Genomic DNA, 25,630 nt, shown 5'->3' with positions numbered 1-25,630 from the left:
GATAAATAAACTGAGACCCAGAGGATAAATGATTTGCTCAGAGTCAAATATCTGCTTAATATAGGAAATTTTATTTCATTCTCAGTCTGTTAAGATGCAACTTTTCAATATAGCAGGATATTTCATGCTATCAGAATTCACAAGGTACTAATTTAATTACTACAGAGTACTTATAGAATCATTTAAAATATAATAAAATTGTATAATACAGATTATAGGCAATAAAATATTAATAAAATGCTAAAAGCAAGACATTATTGTAATATTTATAAAATTGATATATATATATATGTATCTTTTTATATTCTTAAAGCTGTGTCTGTAAACTGATGGCTAACAAAACTAGGATTCTGGTCACTTCCAAAATGGAGCATTTAAAGAAAGCTGACAAAATACTAATTTTACATGAAGGTAGCAGCTATTTTTATGGGACATTTTCAGAACTCCAAAATCTACGGCCAGACTTTAGCTCAAAACTCATGGGATATGATTCTTTTGACCAATTTAGTTCAGAAAGAAGAAATTCAATCCTCACTGAGACCTTACGCCGTTTCTCATTAGAAGGAGATGCTCCTGTTTCCTGGACGGAAACAAAAAAACAATCTTTTAAACAGACTGGAGAGTTTGGGGAAAAAAGAAAGAATTCTATTCTCAATTCCATCAACTCTATACGAAAATTTTCCATTGTGCAAAAGACTCCCTTACAAATGAATGGTATCGAAGAGGATTCTGATGAGCCTTTAGAGAGAAGGCTGTCCTTAATTCCAGATTCTGAGCAGGGAGAAGCAATACTACCTCGCATCAGCGTGATCAACACTGGCCCCGCACTTCAGGTACGAAGGAGACAGTCTGTTCTGAACATGATGACACACTCCGTTAACCAAGGTCAGAGTGGTCACCGAAAGACAACAGCATCCACACGAAAAATGTCACTGGCCCCTCAGGCAAACTTGACTGAACTGGATATATATTCAAGAAGGTTATCTCAAGAAACTGGCTTGGAAATAAGTGAAGAAATTAATGAAGAAGACTTAAAGGTCGGTATAAATTGCTTGCGGGTACTTCACCCCCCAGAGTGCAGTTGAATAGAATGCAATATGTAGCATGTAACACAATTTACTCAAATTATAAGATTAGGATAAGGTTTATCTTAAAACTCAGAAAGTTTATTACTTATGCAAGTAACTTTAAAATGTAAAATAACAAATAATTTCTTTTTGCAATGGACATACCTCTTCTCATGAAATGGGAAAGGATTTAGTTTGCAGTCCCTTGCCAGGCCAGTGATAATCATGACTGTAAGTTAGAAAGCACCTGCTTTATTACCATCTTGAACCCTCTGTGGAAAGAGGTGCAGTTTAAATAACTGTGTAAACAAATAGTGGCTTTCATTATTTAGAGCTTGCAAAATAATTTGTATGGAAGTAGCTTATATAAGGTGTATAAACATTTAGCCTCTTGGTAGGACTAACTGACATTCTGGTGTGTGTATCAGTCTTACCTGAATTTAGCTAGTGTGGGCTTTTTTTTATCTTGTAAGTTTGCTTTATACATTGGGTTTCTGAAAAGATTTCTTTTAAAAAATGTATATGAAGCTCAACATGTACTAGTGCCAATCTTCAGACAGAAAGTTTGTTATATTAGGTTTCAAGTATAAAAGCATTTTATTCTTAAAAGAGGAAAAGATATAGTAAGGAAAGTTTTTGTTGTTTTAGTAGAAAACTTAATGCCTTGGATGAAATGAGCCATAGGCAGGGTTGTAATGAATTGATATGTTTAATAGCATAGATCATTTTAGAATAATGTGACCTTTGACAAGACACAAGTCATTAATATCTCTAGGCTGAAGTTTCCCCTTTGTAAAATGAGGGAATAAAATATATTCCTAAAGTGTATAATTTAATGATAATTTGTCTATATAGTTTTTTTTTTTTTTTTTTTTTTTGAGATGGAGTTTCACTCTGTCACCCAGGCTAGAGTGCAATGGTGTGAACTGGACTCACTGCAATCTCTGCCTTCCGGGTTCAAGTGATTATCCTGCCTCAGCCTCCTGAGTAGCTAGAGTTACAAGTGTGCACCACCATGCCCAGCTAATTTTTGTATTTTTAGTAGACAAGGGGTTTTATCCTGTTGGCCAGGCTGGTCTTGAACTCCTGGCCTTGGGATTTGCTTGCCTCAGCCTCCAAAAATGCTGGGATTACAGGCACCCATCCTGAGCCACAGCGTCTGGCCTGTCTATATAGTTTATTTTCAATCTAAATGAATTTCTCAATCCTGAGCCTAAAATTTAGTTGTAAAGAATAATATCCTTTTCTAATAATTGTTACTATTTATGGATTGCTTCTAGTGCTAGGCGGCTTATATTTAGTCCCCACAACTACCCTGGAAGGTACTTACCATTTTTCACATTTACAGATAAGGAAACTAAAGTTTGACAACATGTTTGAATTCTAGCAGCTCCTAGAATGTTAATGGTGGAGGTTGGGTTCAAATCCAGATCTGTCTAACCCAAAAAATGCATACTCCTAACCAGTGCACTGTATCCCAATTCCATAGGACTCTTCTTTATGTTTCATAGTGCTTCATAGTGCTTTCCTATAAGTTTTGTTGATTTTGTGAGAAACAAAACTATCTTTTCCTTTGGACTATCTGGACTCTCTCTTTTTCAAATTTTTGAAATGTGTCTATTTGCCAAGAGACAAAGATTTCCAGAGGAATATGCCCAGGATTGGAATTATGTAATTTAAATCATAGCTGGAAAGAGAGACAGTCCTAAGCTACTAAGGAGTGTTCAAACATAAATGGGCTTTCAGTCTATTGGAAGACCTTTATAGCTAGTAGTATATTGAACTGTACTTGTCCATGGACACCTAAAGAAACAGGTTAAATCAAGGGGAATTCTGGGAAACTCTCCTTTAGATGGTATGATTTATTTGATAAAAGATATGCCACTGTTAAGCCTTAAAATGGTAAAATAGTCCAATAATTTTGAAAAATTATGGTGTTTCTCAACTTTAATAAAGCTGTGTTGCTCCAGTAGACATTATTCTGGCTATAGAATGACATAATTCATAGAATTTATAATAATTTATATTTATTAAAATACACTTATATTCAAGTAATAATATTCCTTTATTTCCACATTTAGATGTAAAACCACAGTGGTGGCATGAAAGTGTACTGTCTTATTGTAATAACCATAATTCTTTTATTCAGGAGTGCTTTTTTGATGATATGGAGAGCATACCAGCAGTGACTACATGGAACACATACCTTCGATACATTACTCTCCACAAGAGCTTAATTTTTGTGCTAATTTGGTGCTTAGTAATTTTTCTGGCTGAGGTAAGAATGTTCTATTGTAAAATACTACTATGATTTAAAGTTAAATTAAGAATAGTTGGGAAAGATGTATACATATTATGCACACACATATAAATATGTATATATACATACATATATGTGTATACATGTATAAGTATGCATATATACACACATATAACTATACATATAAATATGTATATATGTATATATTACATATATTTGTAATTTTACAGTATATAATGGTATAGTTTCATATAGTTCTTAGCTTCTAAAAATCAACAATTAGAAATAGTATTGATAGTTTATTTCATCCTACATATAAAATATATTTAAATAGAAACATAAGAATTTTCAATAGATTTTAATAATAAATGTTAAAAGAGTCAAAAGCTCAAAGTAGAAGGCTTTTATTTGGATTGAAATTAAAGGCCAGGCATGGTGGTTCATGCCTGTAATCCCAGAACTTTAGGAGGATGAGGCGGGAGGATTGCTTGAGCCCAGGGGTCGAGACCAGCCTGGGAAACAGTGAGACACTGTGTCTGCACAAAATTTAAAAATTAGCTAGGCAGGGTGGCATGTGCCTGTATGGCTGAGGTGGGAGAATCTCTTGAGCCTGGGAGGTCAAGGCTGCTGTGAGCTGTGATTGTGCCACTGCATTCCAGTCTGGGTGCCAGAGAGATACTCTATCTCATAAATAAATAAATAAATAAATAAACACTGAAACAAATCTGTACTACATTTTAAATTCATTTGACTCTAGATCACGGGTAAGCTTTTAGCTTCCCTGGGCCACAATGGAAAAATAAAAGAATTGTCTTGGGCCACACGTAAAATATGCTTATGATAGCAGATGAGCAAAAAAACAAAAGAAAAGAAAAGAAAGATCCATGCATAATCTTTATGATATCTGCTACCACAGATAAGCAAAAAAGTCCTCTCATGCAAAAAGTTGAACACAGCTGTTCAAGATATTTTATTAAATATGCAGACAATTACTATTTAAATGATGATTTCTTCACAAAATGAGATTAAATATATATTAGTGGCTTAGCATTCATTTTGGACAATCCTTGTAGAGATTCAAATAACCTACTTGCTTACAGAAATTTTATTGTCTTCAATGTCCTCATCGTGGTTTCTTTACCAACCCTCTACTGTTCTTTATATCACCAAGTTAAAAAAAAGGAGAAGAATGAAAATCACATGGTAGGTCACAAGTTCAGGTCTTCATCAGCACAACAGGGCCTGAAGCAGTGGATGAGGCTTTTCTCTGGATCAGGAGCAGCCACAAAAATGCTTAAAAAGGCCTGGCAGGGAGCATCAGTGGGTGATGTGGGTGATGTGGCTGGGAGGCCGAATGGAGAGTGTTTGTTCTTCAGTTATCTATAGAAGGCAGCTGTCACTCAGCACCAGCGAAGGCCTTGCCATGAGGGAATTGGGGATCAGGTTTGCCAGATATTTTTGTGTATCAGGATAAGACAAATCCAGCTATGTTTTTTTTTTTTTTGGTATTTTTTTTCTATTTTAAAATATGGGTAGTTGATTAAATAAAAAAACAAAAACAAAAACAAATGAATACCATATGGGCACAATAAAACACATCTGTGGGTTGGATTCAGTCTGTGAATGATTACTGCAGATATTTGTTTCAGAGGACACCCTGGGTATGTCCTAATATAAAACCTAAATCTAAGCTCAAGGCCCTTCAGGGAATAAATGGCCCAGAAGAAGAGCCACCTCTCCTAAGGAAGTATAAATGTATAAATAACTGAGACCTAAACTTGTAACTATACATTTTTCCCATTGTTGGTTGTTGCTAACCTCAATTAAAAAGGCTTGATGATATTTGTAAAGTATCATCACTCCACCATGGTCCAATAATATCTGAATGGTCAAGAAATATCTAAAGATATGTACCAAAAAGTTGTGCATACAACTTTTGTAATTTAACAAACCAAATGGAGGCTTGATGCAAGATGCAGTATAGCATAATGCCAACTCTGGAATCCAGCTACTCAGAGTGTGAATTCTAACTCTGTTCTAACCATGAAACTGAGCAAGTTAGTTAAACTCTCTGGGCCTGTTTTCTCATTAAATAATAAGATTTTAATAGTACAGCTATTTTGTGATTTAAAGACATCATGATTATAAAGCACTTAATGTTAAGGCTTGATACATAATGAGCAAGGTTTGTTGCTGTTATCGTTAGTATCCTTAATTATCATTATTATAATACTTAAGATAGTATGAGGTGGACAAGTTCATAATAGCAATATAATGAAAAATTTAATGATTCCTTGTATACTTTAACAAAAATATGAGATTGAGTAATTTATTACTTTTATGTGAGTAATAAATATTGAATTAAAATACATTTAAAATTTACCACATTAGTCTCTGCCAGTCATGCCAAATGACCAATGTGAATGTGAGTAAAACTCGGTCTGTGCCCACTTAATCTCAACCAGGCCTTTATAATTGTTAATGACTTCAACCTCTGCCTTGAAAGATCACATTACTTAATTGTCTTCAACTTACCTGAATGTGGTGGTGATTTCTGTAAATTTATAGGACCTTTGTCTCATGCAGCTCCATGGAGTTGAACTTATGCACCTTTAAAATGGTATGTACTTAATTAATTGAGTGTTGATCTGCTTCACATGTGTACAATATTATGAGCTCACTAAACCAAGAAAACAGTGGTCCTTTAGGGCAAGAAAATAAATTATAACAGAATTTAAATGCCATATAAATAATCTATTATTAGTTGAACTGCCACAATTACTGCAAAAAATGACCTTTTGGTAGACAAAACAATTGATTTTGACATTTTCTGGGCAAGAAATAATATAATATACTATGCACATTTTTGGCCAATATTCTGTAGGCCTTGCCAATTAACTGGTTCTCAAAATTTTGAATAATAAAAACTTGGTGATAATAGAAAAAAATAGTAATTTTTTAAAACTATGCACACCATTATACAACTAAACAATTTATTCACCAGTGTTCACAATTCTATTGCCTTCTTCAAATCAAAATTTACAGTTTTTCTTTTAGATGAAGCTCCTTTATGATACCAGTGTGCCCATTTCTCATTACCATTGAAATGTCTCATTAGCATGTCACATTCTGGTACAACTGCTAATCCAAGATGACAGTTTAGTTCTTTTAAATTCAGTTGAGAACCTTATACTCATGATCAGAGAACCTAAAGGAAGGTTAAGATATGTTTCTTCCTTGATGTAAGTGATTTGCCTATTTTTAGTTTTCCTAAAGGTCATATTTCAATTGAGATTTATATTTTTATAGGTTAGATAAAATATACACCCTTTTGCAATATGAAATACATAGTTTTTAAAAAATTTTCTTCAAAGCTATTAAACTGAAAAAAATAATTTGGTCTATTCAGTTTGTTAGCACTTACTATTTTTGAAAGGGAATGAGTCTATTTTTGTATTTTGTACCACTTTCTCTTCTATAGAGCTGTATCTTCTGTAAATTCTTAGACATTAACAATAAAGAAATAGGCAAAAAAATTATGTTAATTCTTAGACCCCTGCTTGGCAGTGCATCATTGACTAGATGAAGAAGAAATGAAGACAATACATTAGGAAGCAGTTTCTTGGTTATCTTTATTTTTTATTCAGTATACTTTTTTATTATACTTTAAATTCTGGGGTACATGTGCAGAACATGCAGGTTTGTTACATAGGTATACACGTACCATGGTGGTTTGCTGCATCCATCAACTAGTCATCTACATTAGGTATTTCCCCTAATGCTATCCCTCCCCAATCCTCCCAACCCCTGCTAACCCTCCCCAGCCCCCACCCCCAATAGGCCCCAGTGTGTGATGTTCCCCTCCCTGTGTCCATGTGTTCTCCTTGTTCAACACCCACTTATGAGTGAGAACATGTGGTCTTTGGTTTTCTGTTCTTGTGTCAGTTTGCTGAGCATGATGGTTACCAAAAAAGCTCGCCATCACTGGTCATTAGAGAAATGCAAATCAAAACCACATTGAGATATCACCAGTTAGAATGGCAATCATTAAAAAATCAGGAGACAACAGATGCTGGAGAGGATGTGGAGAAATATGAACACTTTTACACTGTTGGTGGGAGTGTAAATTAGTTCAACGATTGTGGAAGACAGTGTAGCAATTCCTCAAGGATCTAGAAATAGAAAAATCATTTGACCCAGCAATCCCATTACTAGGTGTATATACAAAGGATTATCAATCATTCTATTATGAAGACACATGCACACATGTTTATTGCAGCCCTGTTCGCAATAGCAAAGACTTGGAACCAACCCAAATGCCCATCAGTGATAGACTGGATAAAGAAAATGTGGCACATATACACCATGGAATACTATGCAGACATAATAAAGGATGAGTTCATGTCCTTTGCAAGGACATGGATGTAGCTGGAATCCTGGTTCAACAACCAGAGTCTTGTTGACTAGAATATCTGAAGATCCTGTTTAATGCTTTCATTCTGATTGTTAAGAATATGCCGGCCGGGCGCGGTGGCTCAAGCCTGTAATCCCAGAACTTTGGGAGGCCGAGGCGGGTGGATCACAAGGTCAAGAGATCGAGACCATCCTGGTCAACATGGTGAAACCCCGTCTCTACTAAAAATACAAAAAAAATAGCTGGGCATGGTGGTGCGTGCCTGTAATCCCAGCTACTCAGGAGGCTGAGGCAGGAGAATTGCCTGAACCCAGGAGGCGGAGGTTGCGGTGAGCCGAGATCGTGCCATTGCACTCCAGCCTGGGTAACAAGAGCGAAACTCCGTCTCAAAAAAAAAAAAAAAAAAAAAAAAAGAATATGTCATAGAACTGCTATATCCTGTTTCTTTATGACTTCCCTTCTGTTTGTTGATTAGAAATCCCTGAATGGCTTTACATTATTAGTATGGTAGAGATGTAGTATATTCCCATAAAACCACTGCTGCTATTGACTGATAGTAATCATTTTAGAGCAGTGTTATGACAGTTGGTTTATGTTTTAGGGTGTCATTTGACTTGTGAAGCATTGAAATCTGTGTATTAAGCATACTGTTTTCTACATGGTATGGAATTATACTTAAAACCATGAGAAAATGAAAAATAAAGATATTTTTACTTTTCACCTTAATCATCTAGGACTATCACTCTATCCTAAGCTGCATAAACTTTATCATCTCAAAACATTTTGAAAATGAAATGACAGAACTTGCTTACTCAATTTTTCTATATGCACCAAATATTTTTTAAAGTTATTATGTTAAGACCTTGAAAATATTTTGTTCTAGTCAACATAAGAAGTTTAGGTTGGTAGTTCTATGTGGAAACAGCCAAGAAACAACTTTGTATTATGGTGACTAGACCAGTCCTTAGAACATTGCTTTGGTTATTGTTCCATTAGTAAATGTTATAATTATTTCTGAGATTTACTCACCGTCAAAGAATGTTGGCAATGCCAGCATTATTGACACTCCTCTAATTAGAGCAAAGGGGAAATATAATAACAAAATATGATAATAGCCAAATAAAGAGTGACTCAGAGTGTATACTCATCTAGGATCTTGGGTAATTCGATTATTTTTAGGAAATAGACATTTGTACCAGAAGACTTTTAAAATAGCTAGATTGTTTCTGGATTTCTTTTTTTTCTTTTTTTATTTGAGACGGAGTTTTTCGCTCTTGTTACCCAGGCTGGAGTGCAATGGCGCGATCTCGGCTCACCGCAACCTCCGCCTCCTGGGTTCAGGCAATTCTCCTGCCTCAGCCTCCTGAGTAGCTGGGATTACAGGCACGCACCACCATGCCCAGCTAATTTTTTGTATTTTTAGTAGAGACGGGGTTTCACCATGTTGACCAGGATGGTCTCAATCTCTTGACCTCGTGATCCACCCGCCTCAGCCTCCCAAAGTGCTGGGATTACAGGTGTGAGCCACTGCGCCCGGCTGTTTCTGGATTTCTTTTCATTTTGAATTAACTTGAATTTTGAGGAAATAAGGGTATTTTTTTATTGATAGAGTGCATAGAAGCTCTGTGTACAATGAAGAAAATTAGGAAAGTGAGAATAATGCCATTAGATTTTTGTCATTATACTTCTATCTGATATGTGAATTTAATGAAAACTTATGTACCTCATTAAAATATAATACTTCCTAATGTAATTTCTTAATTTAAATGTTCCCTATAAGATTTTTATATATTCTTAAGTACTGTTAAATATTTAAGGCAAATTCCAGTATAAAATAAGACTTGTAGATATCTTATTCTAAACATATTTCTCTTCTATTTATTTTTATTCTGTGTTCATTTCTAAAATTGTTTTACTCACAACTGTTTTTTCTATTTCATTATATGGTAAAGGTATTATTTGGCTAATTGTATAATTTCAGGGTCATTTCTGATATTCCAATTGTGATGGTATCAACACAAGATTATATTTCTCTATAGGGCTTACAAGAATGGAATGCCACATTGAAATAGAATAGAACACAGATGATCTAAATATAAAAAGGACTATAAAAATCACAGTTGTTTAAAAGGTTTTTTGGTTTGTTTATATATGTTATAGAACATTTCTCCCTCAGCCAGATGTTTCCACCTTGAGAGAACTATAGAGGTTCTATGTTGTCCTAGTAACAATAATATGTTTTAACCTGAATGCACCTTATCTTTATTCATAAACTGTGACTTTTTACATTGTTGAAACTTTTTTTTAAAAGGCAGTCTCACTCTGTTATCGAGCCTAGAGTACAGCAGTAGTGTGATTTTGGCTCACTGCAATCTCTACCTTCTGGGTTCAAGCAATTCTAGTGCCTCAGCCACCTGAGTAGATGGGACCACAGGTGTGCGCCACCAGGCCTGGCTAATTTTTTTTTTTTTTTTTTTTTTTTTTTTTTTGGTATTTCTAGTGGAGATGAGGTTTCACAACATTGGCCAGGGTGGTCTTAAACTCCTGGCCTCAAGTGATCTGCCCACCTTAGCCTCCCAAAGTGCTGGTATTACAAGTGTGAGCCACTGTGCCTGGCCTGAAACTTTTAATTCATTTCCATTAATATTAATCTCACCTTTTCCAATAATTTATTGGTTTCCCAGGTATTAGTCCCCTATAATCATTGAATGGTAAATGAAATTATTTACGGCAAATAAACAGATTAATTATCTGCCAGCAGGCTTATATTTGTTTATTATTATTATTATGTATTATATATGTTTATTATTTGTACATAACATATTTATAAAATATATAAAACATAAAATAATGTTTATTATTATATAACATATTTATAAAATATATATTTGTGAATGTTTTAAATAATAAACACAAGAGATAACACAAATATATAGATCTATATATATAGAGAGAGAGAGAGAGATCTAGATCTATATATTTGTGTTATCTCTTGTGTTTATTACTTAAAACACTCAGCTGTGATCTTGGCTCTCTTGTGAGATTCAATAGTTTCTATTGAATAAAGGAGAAATGGCAAAGAATTTACTTCAGTGAAATTTGAATTTTATTAACTTAACATGTTCTTATCATAAATAATAGTACTTATAACAACTATTACAGCTGCTGGACCCAGGAACACAAAGCAAAGGAAGATGCAATTATGTGTACGTTGATGTTGGTACACACATCAAATGGTGTGGTGTGAATTTAGGTGTGGGCATGGGAGGAATAGGTGACGATGTTAGAAATAAATCAACTGTGCCTTCTTCCATTTCAGGTGGCTGCTTCTTTGGTTGTGTTGTGGCTCCTTGGAAAGTGAGTATTCCATGTCCTATTGTGTAGCTTGTGTTTTATTTCTGTTGATTAAATATTTTAATCCACTGTGTTTGTACAAATTGTAATCCACTTTGTTTGACTTTTCCCAAGCATTATGGTAGTGGAAAAACAAGGTTTTTTGTTTAAATGATAATCATTAGTTGGATGAGGTGGCAAATGCCTATAGTCTAGCTCCTCCACAAGCTGAGGCAGGAGAATCACTTAAGCCCAGGAGTTCAGGGCTGTAATGTTCTATCATTGTGAATAGCCACTGCACTCCAGCCTGTACAATATAGTGAGACCGTATATCTAAAATTAAATTAATTAATAAATAAATTATATGCATGTGCAGCTCCTGCCGTTTCTAAAGAATATAATTCTGTTCAGTTTCCATGAAATGCAATAAAAATATTTGAAATAACATTACACATTTAGGATTGTCTTTAAATATTTTAATTTAATAAAGATAAACTTTATCAATGGTAAGAAAAAATATCAATTTTCTTGCAATAATAGTAAGTTTTTGAGATTAAGGATACATGCTCTGTTAATGCAATATGTTATATTTCTTTAGACTCAAATTTAGTTCCATTTACATGTATTAGAAATTCAATAAGTAAGTTTGGCTGCCAAATAACAATTTCCATTTTCCTTTACAGCACTCGTTTTCAAGACAAAGGGAATAGTACTTATAGTAGAAATAACAGCTATGCAGTGATTATCACCAACACCAGTTCGTATTATGTGTTTTACATTTATGTGGGAGTTGCTGACACTTTGCTTGCTCTGGGATTCTTCAGAGGTCTACCACTGGTGCATACTCTAATCACAGTGTCGAAAATTTTACACCACAAAATGCTACATTCTGTTCTTCAAGCACCTATGTCAACCCTCAACACATTGAAAGCAGGTACTTTACTAGGTCTAAGAAATGGAAGTGTGACCCAATAGGGCCTATGGTTTCGTTGGTTTTCTAGTGACGGTGCTGGCTTTTGTACAGAGGCATCTGCCTTTTGTTGAACCTCCTTTTGACTGGCATGCACATTTCCCAGATATTATAGGTTATCATATATTGTTGTTCCTTATATTTCTGTGTTAGATAATTAGAGTAGCTCGGTTTGTAAGAATGTGATGATGAGACAATAGCAGCATAAGAAGGCCCTTATGAGTCAGACATACCTCTCTTTTCAAATATTTGGTCTTGCTTTCTTCTGGGCACCTTGTTGCCAATATATAGTGTTGTTCAAAAAGGCAGGAGATTTGAAGTGATCAATGAAAATGTGATATTTTTCTTCTATTGATTAAGTTTTTTGATGGAGTAGAATAATCTAGTTTCATGTAACTGCTCAAAGTTATATAGTAGGGGGGATCCCACATTTATTTTTAAACTATTTTTATATCATCATATTTGAAGTAATAAAAAGTCAGAATAGTAGAATAAAGGTCCTAAAAATTAAAAAAAAACTAATAAAGTACTTTGAAAGAAATCAATTCTGTTGATTCCTCATTAGATAGATTTGCATTTAAAGACAGGTTAACAAGGATTCCGCTAAATTTTTTCACAGCAATCTGTGAGCATTTTCTCTGTTGAGGCATTTACTCTGTGGTATGAAAAGATGAATCAGGGAATCAGGCACAGTTCTTGCCCTGGAGAAAGTCAGGGGTGAGAGGAGGAGTTGATACAGAAATATCTGATATAAAGCAAAGATTAAATTCCAAGACTGAACTTTTCAGAAATCTAAAAACCTCAAGAAAAACCCGTCATATTTTCTGGATAACAAAATTTCAGTGTTATTAGTATGTAGGAAGATATTGATATTTATTCTGAATCCCATGTGTGTTGCTAAAATCTTGCCTCATTTGAATATAGTCATCACCATCCTCTGTTTTGGAGCTAGGAGTTTTAGACTCAGTATGTCCAATTAACTTGATCCAGTGATTTTATTTTTCATGAAAATCTGAGACCCAGACAAGGCAGGGGATTTGTCCAAGTTTCTAGAAGAGTCAGACGTGAGCCAGGAGGCACAGTGGAAAGAACATGAGCACTGCCTGAGCTCCAAGTTGATGCCGTAAGAGAAGTGATCATGGGCAAGTGACTCTTCCTGTTAAGTGGGGAAAAGAATATCTCAGAGAATCTTTGTGAGAATGAAACGAGGCAATTTACTTGCCTGTTACAAAGCCAATGGGAAATCAATATTAGTTCCCCATGGTTCCCTTGTGTGGGTGTTGTTTTCACAGAGGATGCACTGGCCATTCCACCTCTTCTTTTTCAGGCTCCTCATTCCCTTTAACACTGTTCACAGTTGGTTCCGAACCATTTAAAATATAATAAGCAGCAGGATGATTTTTCTTTTCACCAAAGCAAATTTCATTTTCTAAACACTGTTTATAAATACCATGGGCTATTTTTTTCAAGTTTTGATTATCATGAAAAGATACAAATATGTTTAAATATGCTAAAAACATATTAATCAATAAGCATGTATTAAATAATTCCTACATATAAGGCCTTTTTGCCTGGTGCTATGGGTGATACAAAATAAATATGGCCTGATCCCATTGACCTCTAGCAATTTACATCCTAGAAAAAGAGTTAAGATATGTTTATAAGTGCCAGTGATATAAGACATGCATATAGTCATTATAACAGAGGTGCAAACAAGATTTATTAAGTATGTCCAGAGGAGGCAGAGATTAATTCCAGCTGGAGGAAACACTGATGTTTTCTTGCAGGAGGGTCATTTGAGTTGAGCAAGGGAGGAAACATAGATTTTGACAATGCAAGATGAGGGGAAAGGAGTTTCAGGTGGAGGGGACTGCATGGGGAAAGCAGAGAGGTAGGAAAGTGTAAAGTGTGTTTAAAGAATAGATCAGTTTGGCTGAAACAGGATATTTGAGCAGAGGAAGCTTGTACTAGGTAGGCAGGTTGAGGCCAAATTATGCAAGGCTAAATATTAAACTAAGAATTTTGGACTTTATCCTGCGGTTTATGGTGGATAAATGATAAGATTCAGTATCACTTTATTTGTATAGTATTATGTTTCATTTTCTCTAATTGTTGGTTTAATTCCTCTCTAGACAATGAATTCCTCAAGGGCAAGGAGCATGGCTTATTCACCTCAGTTATCTCAGTGCCTGGTACATAGTAGATACTTGTATATACATTTTAAAAATTGAAGCAACAAGTTATCAAACTTAAGTTAATCCATGATTCAGATGGCAGGTGGAAATGTAGACTGTCAGTGAAGAGGGTAGAAAGAGAATATGACAAGGGAGGACCACATAGTGTGGCAGGCAGGGAGAGAGAGCAGCCGCGGTGTCCATGAGGTATGTCAAAAAGGTTTGGAAGTCAGGAGGGGGAGAACCCTATGTTATGGAATACAATCGGAAGGGAAATGATGACAGCATATCCAGTAAGTTGTCATTAAATGCAAGGTTGGAAAAATAAGATTGTAATAGCAGGATGAGTACCTACCCATTCCTGACATAATTTATAGTAAAAGCTATTTCAAAGACATGGTGTAACTTGAATCTTACAGGAATCTGATACTTTAAAAAGGTTTAAGAGTACAAGACAATAACTTGAACCCCAAATTTTCTAAGTCATTTATCTGATTACATGCTAATTCTTATTTGGGATCTGAATGCATCTACTGTGATCCAAATTTAGCATTGGAAATATTGATACGTCTTTTAAAAATTATTGGTTTTTGAAAAATTTATCATCTTGTATATTATAGGTGGGATTCTTAATAGGTTCTCCAAAGATATAGCAATTTTGGATGATCTTCTGCCTCTTACCATATTTGACTTCATCCAGGTATGTAAAAATTAGTACTGTTAAGTATCTTTGTGTTTGCCATGTTGTTTTTTAAATAATAACAAGAAGCAAATGTGATTTTGTTTTCATTTTTTATTTGATTGAGAGTTGAAGTCCTGTCTATTGCATGAAGTTTGTGGTTATTCAAAGCCTTCAAAACAGACATAAATTTAACAAATTCAATAATAAGTCAGAACTGTTTACCTGTTTACCTGGCCCAAACGTGAGGCAATCCCACATTTATATGTAACAGTTGTCTACTTGGGAGTGATTTGAGAGACACAGAGGACCATTTTTCCTCAAATCATTGGCCACAAAGTGTGACATTTTGGCGTTGGCATCACTATTTGATGGAAGCCAACCTACCCCCAAAAGGCCTGTGTTAGAATGAAGATGGATTCCCTGGGTGGGTTACACTTGAAACTAACCTCACTGGTGAACACTTTGACACAGAGTAGCTAGCCCATTCCCCCACAATAAGGATCATAAGGAAGGGACAGAAGCAAAGATAAGTTTTTGAACGAGAGAGGGGAAAGAAAAATCTAGGTTTTTATGAGGGCTGTTCCTGAGTGATAGATGTGAATAGGCCTCCAGGGCAGCCTGGCTTAGAGGCTGATTCTTTGTGTTGGGGTGACCAACTGGTGGTGAGAGTGGAGAAGGAAAAAGGGGTGGAGGAGGTGAAAGTGACCTTGGGACATTAGGTCTCCAGAAGTGACAGGATTTAAGGAGTGTTGAAAGCTATGATTGTTGGACTAGGTTTGAGAACAGCTTCCTGAGCTTCCTGACTGGTTTAGGTCTAGCTCCAAAGAGCAAATGCCACAATCCCAGTGATCTCCTTGGAGAAATAGTTGGAATAGGATGCTGCTCGTCCTGGGATGAGTCACTGTCCCTTCTTGCTCTTTCCCCACCCCTGCAAAATAATAACACTGTATTTGACTGAACATATAAAACAAAAGAAGGATTACCACATAGTGTGTATATATAACCAACATTGGCAGGTACAAGAAAAACCAGACTGTCAGTTTGCCTCGTTTGAAATGACTGACACAATCAAATATATTTACTGTTCCAAGTGAACTTTAGCATTTTGGATTTCCTTCAGTTGTCTTATTTAAAGATATAACTTAGAAGCAGTTGATGGAATATTTAAATCCATGCTTTGAATTCATGCATTAGAAGAAACATGTACTGTGTCACTAAATGCTGGATATTTGTTTATTATGTTAAGAGTATAAATAACTAGTCCCAAATATAGTATTATTAAATCAGATAAAAACTGGAATGTGAATCTCTTGACCTGATTGCAAAAGTCTTTGCCAGTGGTGCTCACTTCAGAGCTCCTCTGGAAGAGTTAATTTTTAAATATTTATTTTATAAACTAACATTTTTGACATATGTGACAGCTCTCAAATTTCTTCTTTTATGCCAATTTGAGTCATTTCTGCTCAACTTTTTTTTTTTTTAATTGAGACAGAGTCTCACTCTGTTGCCCAGGCTGGACTGCAGTGGCACAATTTTGGCTTGCGGCAACCTCCGCCTCCTGGGTTCGAATGATTCTCCTGACTCAGCCTCCAGAGTAGCTGGGATTACAGGGGCCCACCACCATGCCTGGCTAATTTTTGTATTATAATTATAGATAGGGATTCACCACGTTGGCTAGGCTGGTCTTGAACTCCTGACCTCAAGTGATCCACTTGCCTCAGCCTCCCAAAGTGCTGGAATTATAGTTGTGAGCCACTGCACCTGGCCCTGCTCAACTTTTAATGCTGAGATTCATTTGATTCATTTGTCGTTGCTTCACAAGTGATTAGGCAGAGGTCTTTTATATTAATTTTATACTATTTTATACTTTTATACTATTTTGTTTGTAAAAGTGTCTCATATTAAGGAAGCATAATATATGACAATCCAAATACAGCACAAATTTGATTAATTCTGATTTTATTAAATAATTAATCACAGGGGTCCTTTAAATTGTGAGCTCCTCTGGTTATATTTAATTGTGTCATACCTCTGGTTATACTTAATTTCAAACAAATTAAATTTTCTTCTGTTCATATTTCCGAAGCAGATCTTTTGCACAAAATAAAGCTTATCTATAAAATGTTTAAAAATATTGCTGTTCACTCTTTTTTCTCTTTTTTTCTCTTTAAAATGTTAATGTTATTGTGGCAAGTCCACTTAACATGTGATTTACCCTCTTAACAGTTTTTTATGTGTAAAATACAATATTGTTCACTACGGGCAGAATGTTGCACAGCCGATCTCTGGAATTTATTAATTTTGTAATACTGAGACTTTCTACCTGTTGATCCCTCTCTCCCCTGCCCTGTTACCCATGGTTCTACTCTTTGCTTCTGTGAGTTTGAGTATTTTTATATCTCATATAATTCTGCATTCTATTTTCTAACTTTTGACAATATTCTGACAAATTTTCTTTCTGGATTGGAGCACTGTATAATGAAAATTGAAAATCTGGGTTCTATTCTGCAGATCCCACTATTTTACCTTGATCAGACACTTAACTTAAAGGGTCTCAGACACTTCTCTTGTCATATGTAGAATGGAGAAGATAAGCCTGATAATGGTCCCTTTCAGTTCTAAAGTTGTATCAGTTGAAAATGCATGTGTCACTCATGGACACTGGTGAGTTTCCTCACTGAATAGCATATGCATGTTATAAAGTGTTTATTTTTTTATACTTTCTGCTGACAGTTACTTTATTCAAATGGGTTATTGTGAAATAATTGTTAGCAGACTTCGTCCCTTTTAAAAATATATGTATTTGGTGTAAAGCAGAAATATATAATTTATGAAGTGTGATTTCTTTCAATGTTAAGCATGAGAAAATAGGCTTCAAAAGGTTAGATAGCTTGCCTATGTGACAAGCTTATATTTCAAGCAGAACTTTCTGAATCAAAAGACTCCAAGACAAAAGTCCAGCTTTCAAAAATTGTCTAACCAAAATAAGTCCTAAAATTCACCTTCATACTAAAATTATTTTAAAAGTTTATTTTAAATTAATATTCACTTAAAATTTATTTATCATACAATACTTTAAAGTGTCTAGGAAATGAAAATATTCCAAGATCAAAGAACACTGTGTTTCAAAACCTCAAAAATGTTATCAGTGACACAGTTTTTAAAATTTTCATAAAGCCTATGAAAAATGTACTTGCAAATGACTACTTTCCTATTAGGAGCAGAACAGGGAGAGTATTTAGAAATAAATCACTGACACACTTTGTCCACTTTCCAATGTGAAAACATTTACTCACCAACATGTTTTCTTTGATCTTACAGTTGTTATTAATTGTGATTGGAGCTATAGCAGTTGTCTCGGTTTTACAACCCTACATCTTTCTTGCAACAGTGCCAGTGATAGCAGCTTTTATTTTATTGAGAGCATATTTCCTCCAAACCTCACAGCAACTCAAACAACTAGAATCTGCAGGTATGACAGTGAATGTGCGATGCTCATCTTGGAAAAAAAGCCACAAGAGCCACTTGAGATTCTTTATTGTTAATCTACTCTTCAAAAAAAATTCTGCTTTTTAACTTTACATCATATAACAATTTTTTTCTACATGTCTGTATATAAAAGGAAACTACAATGGGCCGGGCACGGTGGCTCAAGCCTGTAATCCCAGCACTTTGGGAGGCCGAGGCGGGTGGATCACGAGGTCAAGAGATCGAGACCATCCTAGTCAACAAGGTGAAACCCCGTCTCTACTCAAAATACAAAAAATTAGCTGGGCATGGTGGCGCATGCCTGTAATCCCAGCAACTCAGGAGGCTGAGGCAGAAGAATTGCCTGAACCCAAGAGGCGGAGGTTGCGGTGAGCCAAGATTGCACCACTGCACTCCAGCCTGGGTAGCAAGAGCGAAACTCCATCTCCAAAAAAAAAAAAAAAAAAAAGGAAACTACATTACAAAATACACATGGATTGTTTTTCGTAATTAACAACCATGTGACCATTTTGGTTTTTAAATAAGTGGATAGAGTCTTACCATGGTTGGCATACAGGACATTCATTTGTAACGTACTTATATCAATTAAATTAGAAAATGATAGTGCTGCTATTACTAAAGGTTTGTCTGGGTTCCCAAATGAAACTTGACCAAATTTGTTCCTTTGGCTTGTTGTCTTCAGACCCCCTTTTTTCATGTGCTGGAGCTGCCATTTCGTGTGCCCCCAAACTCTACTTGAGCTGTTAGGGAATCCCATTTTGCAGTGACAGTCTTAATGTGGGTGCATTTTCAGGGAATAAATAAATTTTCAGTATGTTCCGGCTTTGTAGGTTATTAGCTAAATCAAATCACATAAACTTCCTTAATTTAGATACTTGAAAGAAATTGTCTTTAATGTAGAATTACCCAGAAAAACAACTCCCAGTGGTAGCTGAGAAAAACGAATAAATAGTGGTGGTGATTTTTTAAGTTCATATTTATGGTAGCCAAGTAAAGAGAAGGGTAACTCATTAATAAAATAATAAATCATATTTGTGCAAAGTATGGCATCATCATGAAAAAACCTCTTTTACCAATGACATTTGTGATATGATTAATTTGGCCTTTTTCAGGTACATAGTATTATGAAATTACATTCTGTGTTTATGTTATTTGCAATGTTTTCTATGGGAATATTTCACAGGCAGGAGTCCAATTTTCACTCATCTTGTTACAAGCTTAAAAGGACTATGGACACTTCGTGCCTTCGGACGGCAGCCTTACTTTGAAACTCTGTTCCACAAAGCTCTGAATTTACATACTGCCAGCTGGTTCTTGTACCTGTCAACACTGCGCTGGTTCCAAATGAGAATAGAAATGATTTTCGTCATCTTCTTCATTGCTGTTACCTTCATTTCCATTTTAACAACAGGTACTATGAACTCGTTAACTTTAGCTAAGCATTTAAGTCAAAGCTTTGTCAATGAATAAAATGCTGCGTTCTTATAGTTTAACAATTTTAGATATCTTTAGAGTTTTTTGGGAGTTTAATAATTAACAAATTTGTTGGTTTATCATAGAACAAATGATTTCTTTGAATTTTTATTGTTTTATTGTTGAACAAATAATTTCTTTGAAATTGGAAATATATGTAGTGTTATCCCTATTTTCACAGTTTTAAAAACAGACACACAGATTGTCAGATAGCAATTTTGTGATGGAAGGGAAAAAAAGTCACCTCTTCATACTCATATTGATAAAGAGTCCTGTCCTCAAAATTAATAGATCTGTAAAGAGCTATCTGAATAGGGGAAATAAAACATTCCCATTTACACACACACACACACACACACACACACACACACAAACGCACACACTCTAGTTCCCCTTGTCAGTATGTTTTGTTTTTTTTTAATCTCTTGGTAAAATTTGTTATCTAATGTGAGTTTTGCACAAATCAAATTAACACAGAAAAGAAAGAAAGTGACATGTTTTTCAAATGCAGATGTTCTGGATTTTAGGATCTTTAGTCAAAAACAAAATATTTAATAAGTAAAATAAAAACCTATGTAGGTAGATTTGTTCCTCTAATTTATGAATTTGAATTTCTAGTATTTATGATAGTGTTGAAGTAAATTGTTAAATGTGACAGTGAATATTCAGAGAAAATACCAAATCAATGCCAAATCTGTAGGCTCATTTGATTGTAGGAACAGAATTCTGCTCAAACTAAAAGGAGGCATTTGTTGGAGTTACAGGAAGGCCTCAGGGAGTACTGAGAAGGTGGTGCCATTGGCCTTTAAAGAAGCTGGAACAAGCACAGGAGAGTCAGCTGCAGTTCTTCTTTTTCTTGAGTCCATAGCTGCCCTGGGTCCTTTCCATTCTGTGGCTGTTTGATTCATTTCTCTCTCTGAAGACTAGTTTTCCTGGTGTATTAGGGCTATTCCACACTGACTATGTAGTATCTATATTCTGGCCTCCTGAATTAACAGCAGAGTTCCTCTATACAATCACAAAGTCCTGGAGAGAACAGAAAACAGGTTTCTTTTGGCTCGGGGGTTCACCTGCCGTCTACTCTCCTGCTCTGAGGATAGTGGGTTCGCTACCTTTGTTGTTCTCCCAGCTAGAGCAGTGGAAAGTGACTCTATGAAAGGAATGCACATGGAGAGGCAAATGTACTAATCCTCATCGGTACTGTAACTTTAAAAATTCTTTTAAGTTATTTGAAAATAAAATCAAAGAAGGCTGAATTACATAAATGAAGACTTGTTAACAATTCAAACTAGTATTACACATGCTATAACATGGGTGAGTGTGGCTGAGTCTTGATTTACTAGGGGCAATAATCAAAACATTTAACAATCAGTATAATACAGAACTTACCAGTCAAGTCAGATGCTCAGCCAGAGTGGATGTTGGCCACCCAGCTATTATTGTCCCTGGCTCAACTAGTCTTCAACTGTATTAACTTGCAAACATTAATTAACTCTCTAAGCCTCTCATTTTTCTCAAGTGTAAATAGACAGAATAATATCACCTATTCCATGTATGTGTGGTGACTATTAATGTGATAATTTGTGCAAAACACTTAGTATAGTGCCTGGTCCTTGGTAAATACCAAATAAATGTTATATGACTTCTTATTATTAAAATTTTATCTTCTCATCTTAACCTTAAGAACAAGCAATACATTGGGGCCCAAATAAATCTTACCTATATCAAAATAATTTAGTACTACATGCAGGTATATGCTGTGTATATTATGCCTTCTGTTAGAGGAATTGCAGAAACGAAAATTTCAATTAATAATAATGTGAATTGTTTCTCACAATTGTAGAACCTTTTGACAATTTTATCATGCATTATAGATGTGTGAACTCTCGACTGGGACTTGATAGCCTAACTTTATAATAATTTAAGAACATTCCTCTTAGAGAATTTTTTGGCCATAATACTGAATACTTATGAATTTTAATTAGTGATCCTTATAATTAAACACTTAAGTATTGTTCTTCCCAGATGCAACAATCTTTTTTTTTTTTTTTTTTTTTTTTTTAAATAAAGGGCAATCTTTTCTCTTTCCGAGTAGCAGACCTGTTAGTTTTCTGACTCTCTGGTGAAGTGCTAAGTATACTTACTTCCTAACAGCATGCAATTAGCAAAGGTCCTCCTTGCAACGGCACAGAGAACATCTAAACATCTTGCAGATACTATTTGGACACACTCCTCCCCTGCTTTTGTCTTTTTTTTTTTTTTGTAGGGGAGTTCATCTGGATACAGGACCTTTATTCCCCATTGCCCATTCTAATATTTGTTACTGTTGTTAGTTATAGAGTAATAATAGAGGAGACAAATATAGTACCTACCCAATACCAACAACACCTCCAATACCAGTAACATTTTTTAAAAAGGGCAACACTTTCCTAATATTCAATCACTCTTTGATTTAAAGCCTTGGTTGAATACTTACTTTATGTAGAGCATTTTTGCTATTAGTAGATGCTGTGGTGAACTGAGACTTAAAAATTGTTAAAATCAGTATAAAATTGAAATGTATGTTTAATGTAATATGTGCCCTTGGAGAGGTGTGAATAAAGTAGTTCACAAAAAGAGAAATAACATGAGGTTCATTTATGTCTTTTGTTCATAGGAGAAGGAGAGGGAACAGTTGGTATTATACTGACTTTAGCCATGAATATCATGAGTACACTGCAGTGGGCTGTAAACTCCAGCATAGATGTGGATAGCTTGGTAAGTCACTATCATCTTTTTAACTTTTATAAAAAAAAATCAGACAAGAAAAAAGTATGAGTAATAGTATGAGGAATAACTGTGTACTCTATATTGAGCTTAAGAAATAAAACATTACAGATAAATTGAGGGTTACTGTGTATCTTTCATTAAACCCGGATCTCTTCTTTCCTCCTCATAGATAGCCACTATGAAGATCTAATACTGCAGTGAGCATTCTTTCAGCTATTTTCTCATTCAGGGTTTTTTAGGACAAATACCTAGGAGTGGTTTTGCTGGATCATAGAATTCACCCATGCTTATCTTTACTGGGTGGTGTCAAATTGCCCTCAGGTCTGTTGTACCAACATATATTCCCGTCAAGAGAGTACAAGAGTTCTCATAGCTACATATCTTTGACAATACTTGGTATTGTTGGACTTTTTCATTTTGGCAGTCTGATGGAAGTGAAGTGATTACTAGAAATATAGGGCAGCTCGATACATATTTATTGGCTTTTGGTGTTCTCTAACATTAATTTCTTATTCATGTTGTTCATAAATTTGCTACCTAGATTTTTTTTCTTCCTTAATTGTAGTAATTTGTGAATTCTGGATTGATTGTCAATTCTATACGTTTCAAACATAATCCCTTAGTCAGTGGCTTGGCTTATAGAGCCTTTTGATGAAAAAAAGCTTTTAAGTTTAATAAAGTTCAATGTATTGTCTTTTCCTTTAGGTTTTGTGCTTTTGGTACTTGATTAAGAACTCTTTCCTTATCTCGGGCTGTCAATTTTAGCAGCATGATGTTTTCATGATATTATTATTATTATTATTATTATTATTATTATTATTTTTGAGACGGAGTTTTCGCTCTTGTTGCCCAGGCTGGAGTGCAATGGCGCGATCTCGGCTCACCGCAACCTCCGCCTCCTGGGTTCAGGCAATTCTCCTGCCTCAGCCTCCTGAGTAGCTGGGATTACAGGCATACGCCACCATGCCCGGCTAATTTTTAGTATTTTTAGTAGAGACGGGGTTTCACCATGTTGACCAGGATGGTCTCGATCTCTTGACCTCGTGATCCACCCGCCTTGGCCTCCCAAAGTGCTGGGATTACAGGCTTGAGCCACCGCGCCCGGCCAGTGCATTTCTATTCTACCTGTTCAATCTCTATGAAAGTTTCTGTAAGGTGTTTTCATTCCTCTAGTTTTTCACATGTGCATCCTGAGCTTTGTGATCTGTGCTTTGACATCGTGTCTTTCATCTTGTGCAATAAAAGGATCTTTGCAAGGACCTATTATGTTATAATACAGTCTATGAAAAGTATCAATATTTGCATTTGATCACATTTTAAAAATCACGTTCTTCTGTTTGAATATCAGAGTGAATATGTGAGTTTCTATTTCCTTGCCAAATAGCACAAGTAGCCTTTTCCTGGGTATTTATGGGCATTTATCTGGTTATTGATTCCCATCATATTGCTGTTAACCATGCCATTGCTAAAGTTATACAGTAACTTTTTTGTTTTCACCTTGGCATATGTTGAGAGTAGGAAATAGATATGGTTATGCCCTCAAATTCCACGTTTATATCATGTTAACCCTAAAGGTCTTTGTGACTTCTGAAGTAAAAACTCAAAGTGTTGCCATTTTACTTACTGAGCTGTTAACTGAATTTAGAGTTGAGTTTATAATGGAATAAACAAGATTTTTAGTTTGATGTATACTTTTAGTTTTTCAGGAAAAAAAAATGTTTATACATGGAAAGAATATTTTATTCACCCATTTGGCTTGGTTTAGACAAGAACACAGAGTCAAATGTTGATAGAATTCTGAAGTTATAAAAATGACAGTGTGGCTTTTTTTTTTTTAACCTTCCCCCTGCTGCTTATGCTCAGGTGCCTAGCTTTCTTTAGTTCTCAACTAGTAAAGTTTGGATGATAACATTTAGCTTCAAATTGCACTGTATTTATGATCACATATCTCAAATATTGGTACACAAAACTGTACAGTAACCTTTTTATTAGATTTTCCTATGAAACTTTTTATTATATTCCCTAAGATAGCTTTTCCCCACCTTCTCCCTTATCAGGTGCTCCAATAATTCCACCCCCTGCACTTTCAACCAGTGACTTTATTATCCCTTGGAAGCAACCAGAAATAATTTTTTGTTTCTCTCTACCAGTTGCACCAGGCTAGTGCACCTCTCCTCATGCACCACCTTCTGCCCGTGTTCTTGCTCCTATATTCAGAAGCAAGTAATTTGCAATACCTTCCTCTTTGTAGGACCTTTCTCATTAGAGCAAAAATACTTTCCCTTGATCTCCAGCTACTACGCCATTTCTTGGCCTATATATAGCTAATTGTTTGAGAAAGGGCCACTTTCCATCTTTTCCTCAACCTACTTCCATTCCATTCTTTTCCTCAATCCACTTTCATTCCATTGTTTCCTCAACCCATTCTTTCCACAGCCTACTTCATTTTATTTCCATCACCCGCATTGCTCAGGACCAATATCTTGCCAGAGCCAATTTCTCTGTCTCCCTTAACAGCTCTAGCAGTATTTATGCCATGGACAAATTCTTCTTCTTGTGATACTTGCTCTCTTACTTCCATGACACTACTCCCACTTCATTTTCCTTCTACCTCTCTGGCTCCTCCTTTGCCCCTTTTGCTGGCCCCTTTTCTCTTTCAGATCTCTAAACATCACCTATATCCCAGCCCTGTTCTACTGACACTCTCCAGCTGTTATTTTCTAAACCCATGCTTCAGAAACCATCTTGATGAATCTTGGAAGGCTGAGGTGGGCAGATCACTTGAGGTCAGGAGTTTAAGACTATCCTGGCCAACATGGTAAAATCCTTTATCTACTAAAGAAATTAAAATTACCTGCATGTGGTGGCATGCACCTATAACCCCAGCTACTTGGTAGGCTGAGACACAAGAATCGCTTGAACCTGGGAGACAGAGGTTGCAGTGAGCCAGGATCATGCCATTGCACTCCAGCCTGAGCACCAGAGAAGACTCAAAGAAA

At 35.4% G+C, this 25,630-nt stretch overlaps 1 protein-coding gene across 4 annotated transcripts in view; it reads left to right on the top strand.

The window, feature by feature from the left end:
• CFTR (CF transmembrane conductance regulator) overlaps positions 1-25,630 on the top strand; it is a 230,318-nt gene that overhangs the window by 105,150 nt on the left and 99,538 nt on the right. For 3 of the 4 annotated variants that reach the window (XR_012512045.1, XM_003921052.4, XM_074379168.1), the window contains exons 14-21: positions 314-1,037; positions 3,217-3,345; positions 11,061-11,098; positions 11,758-12,008; positions 14,839-14,918; positions 18,222-18,372; positions 19,573-19,800; positions 22,519-22,619. Coding sequence is in view for 3 of the 4 variants with exons in the window: in XM_003921052.4 (XP_003921101.3) it covers positions 314-1,037; positions 3,217-3,345; positions 11,061-11,098; positions 11,758-12,008; positions 14,839-14,918; positions 18,222-18,372; positions 19,573-19,800; positions 22,519-22,619 (1,702 nt within the window). In the remaining variant the exon portion in view is untranslated. The remainder of the gene's footprint in view (positions 1-313; positions 1,038-3,216; positions 3,346-11,060; positions 11,099-11,757; positions 12,009-14,838; positions 14,919-18,221; positions 18,373-19,572; positions 19,801-22,518; positions 22,620-25,630) is intronic. The other variant, XM_074379167.1, reaches the window with a different exon arrangement.

The sequence above is a fragment of the Saimiri boliviensis genome, chromosome 10, assembly GCF_048565385.1.
Source record: "Saimiri boliviensis isolate mSaiBol1 chromosome 10, mSaiBol1.pri, whole genome shotgun sequence".
NCBI lineage: Eukaryota > Metazoa > Chordata > Mammalia > Primates > Cebidae > Saimiri > Saimiri boliviensis.
The sequence above is the reverse complement of the archived record's forward strand: the minus strand, read 5'-3'. Positions and strand labels throughout refer to the sequence as shown.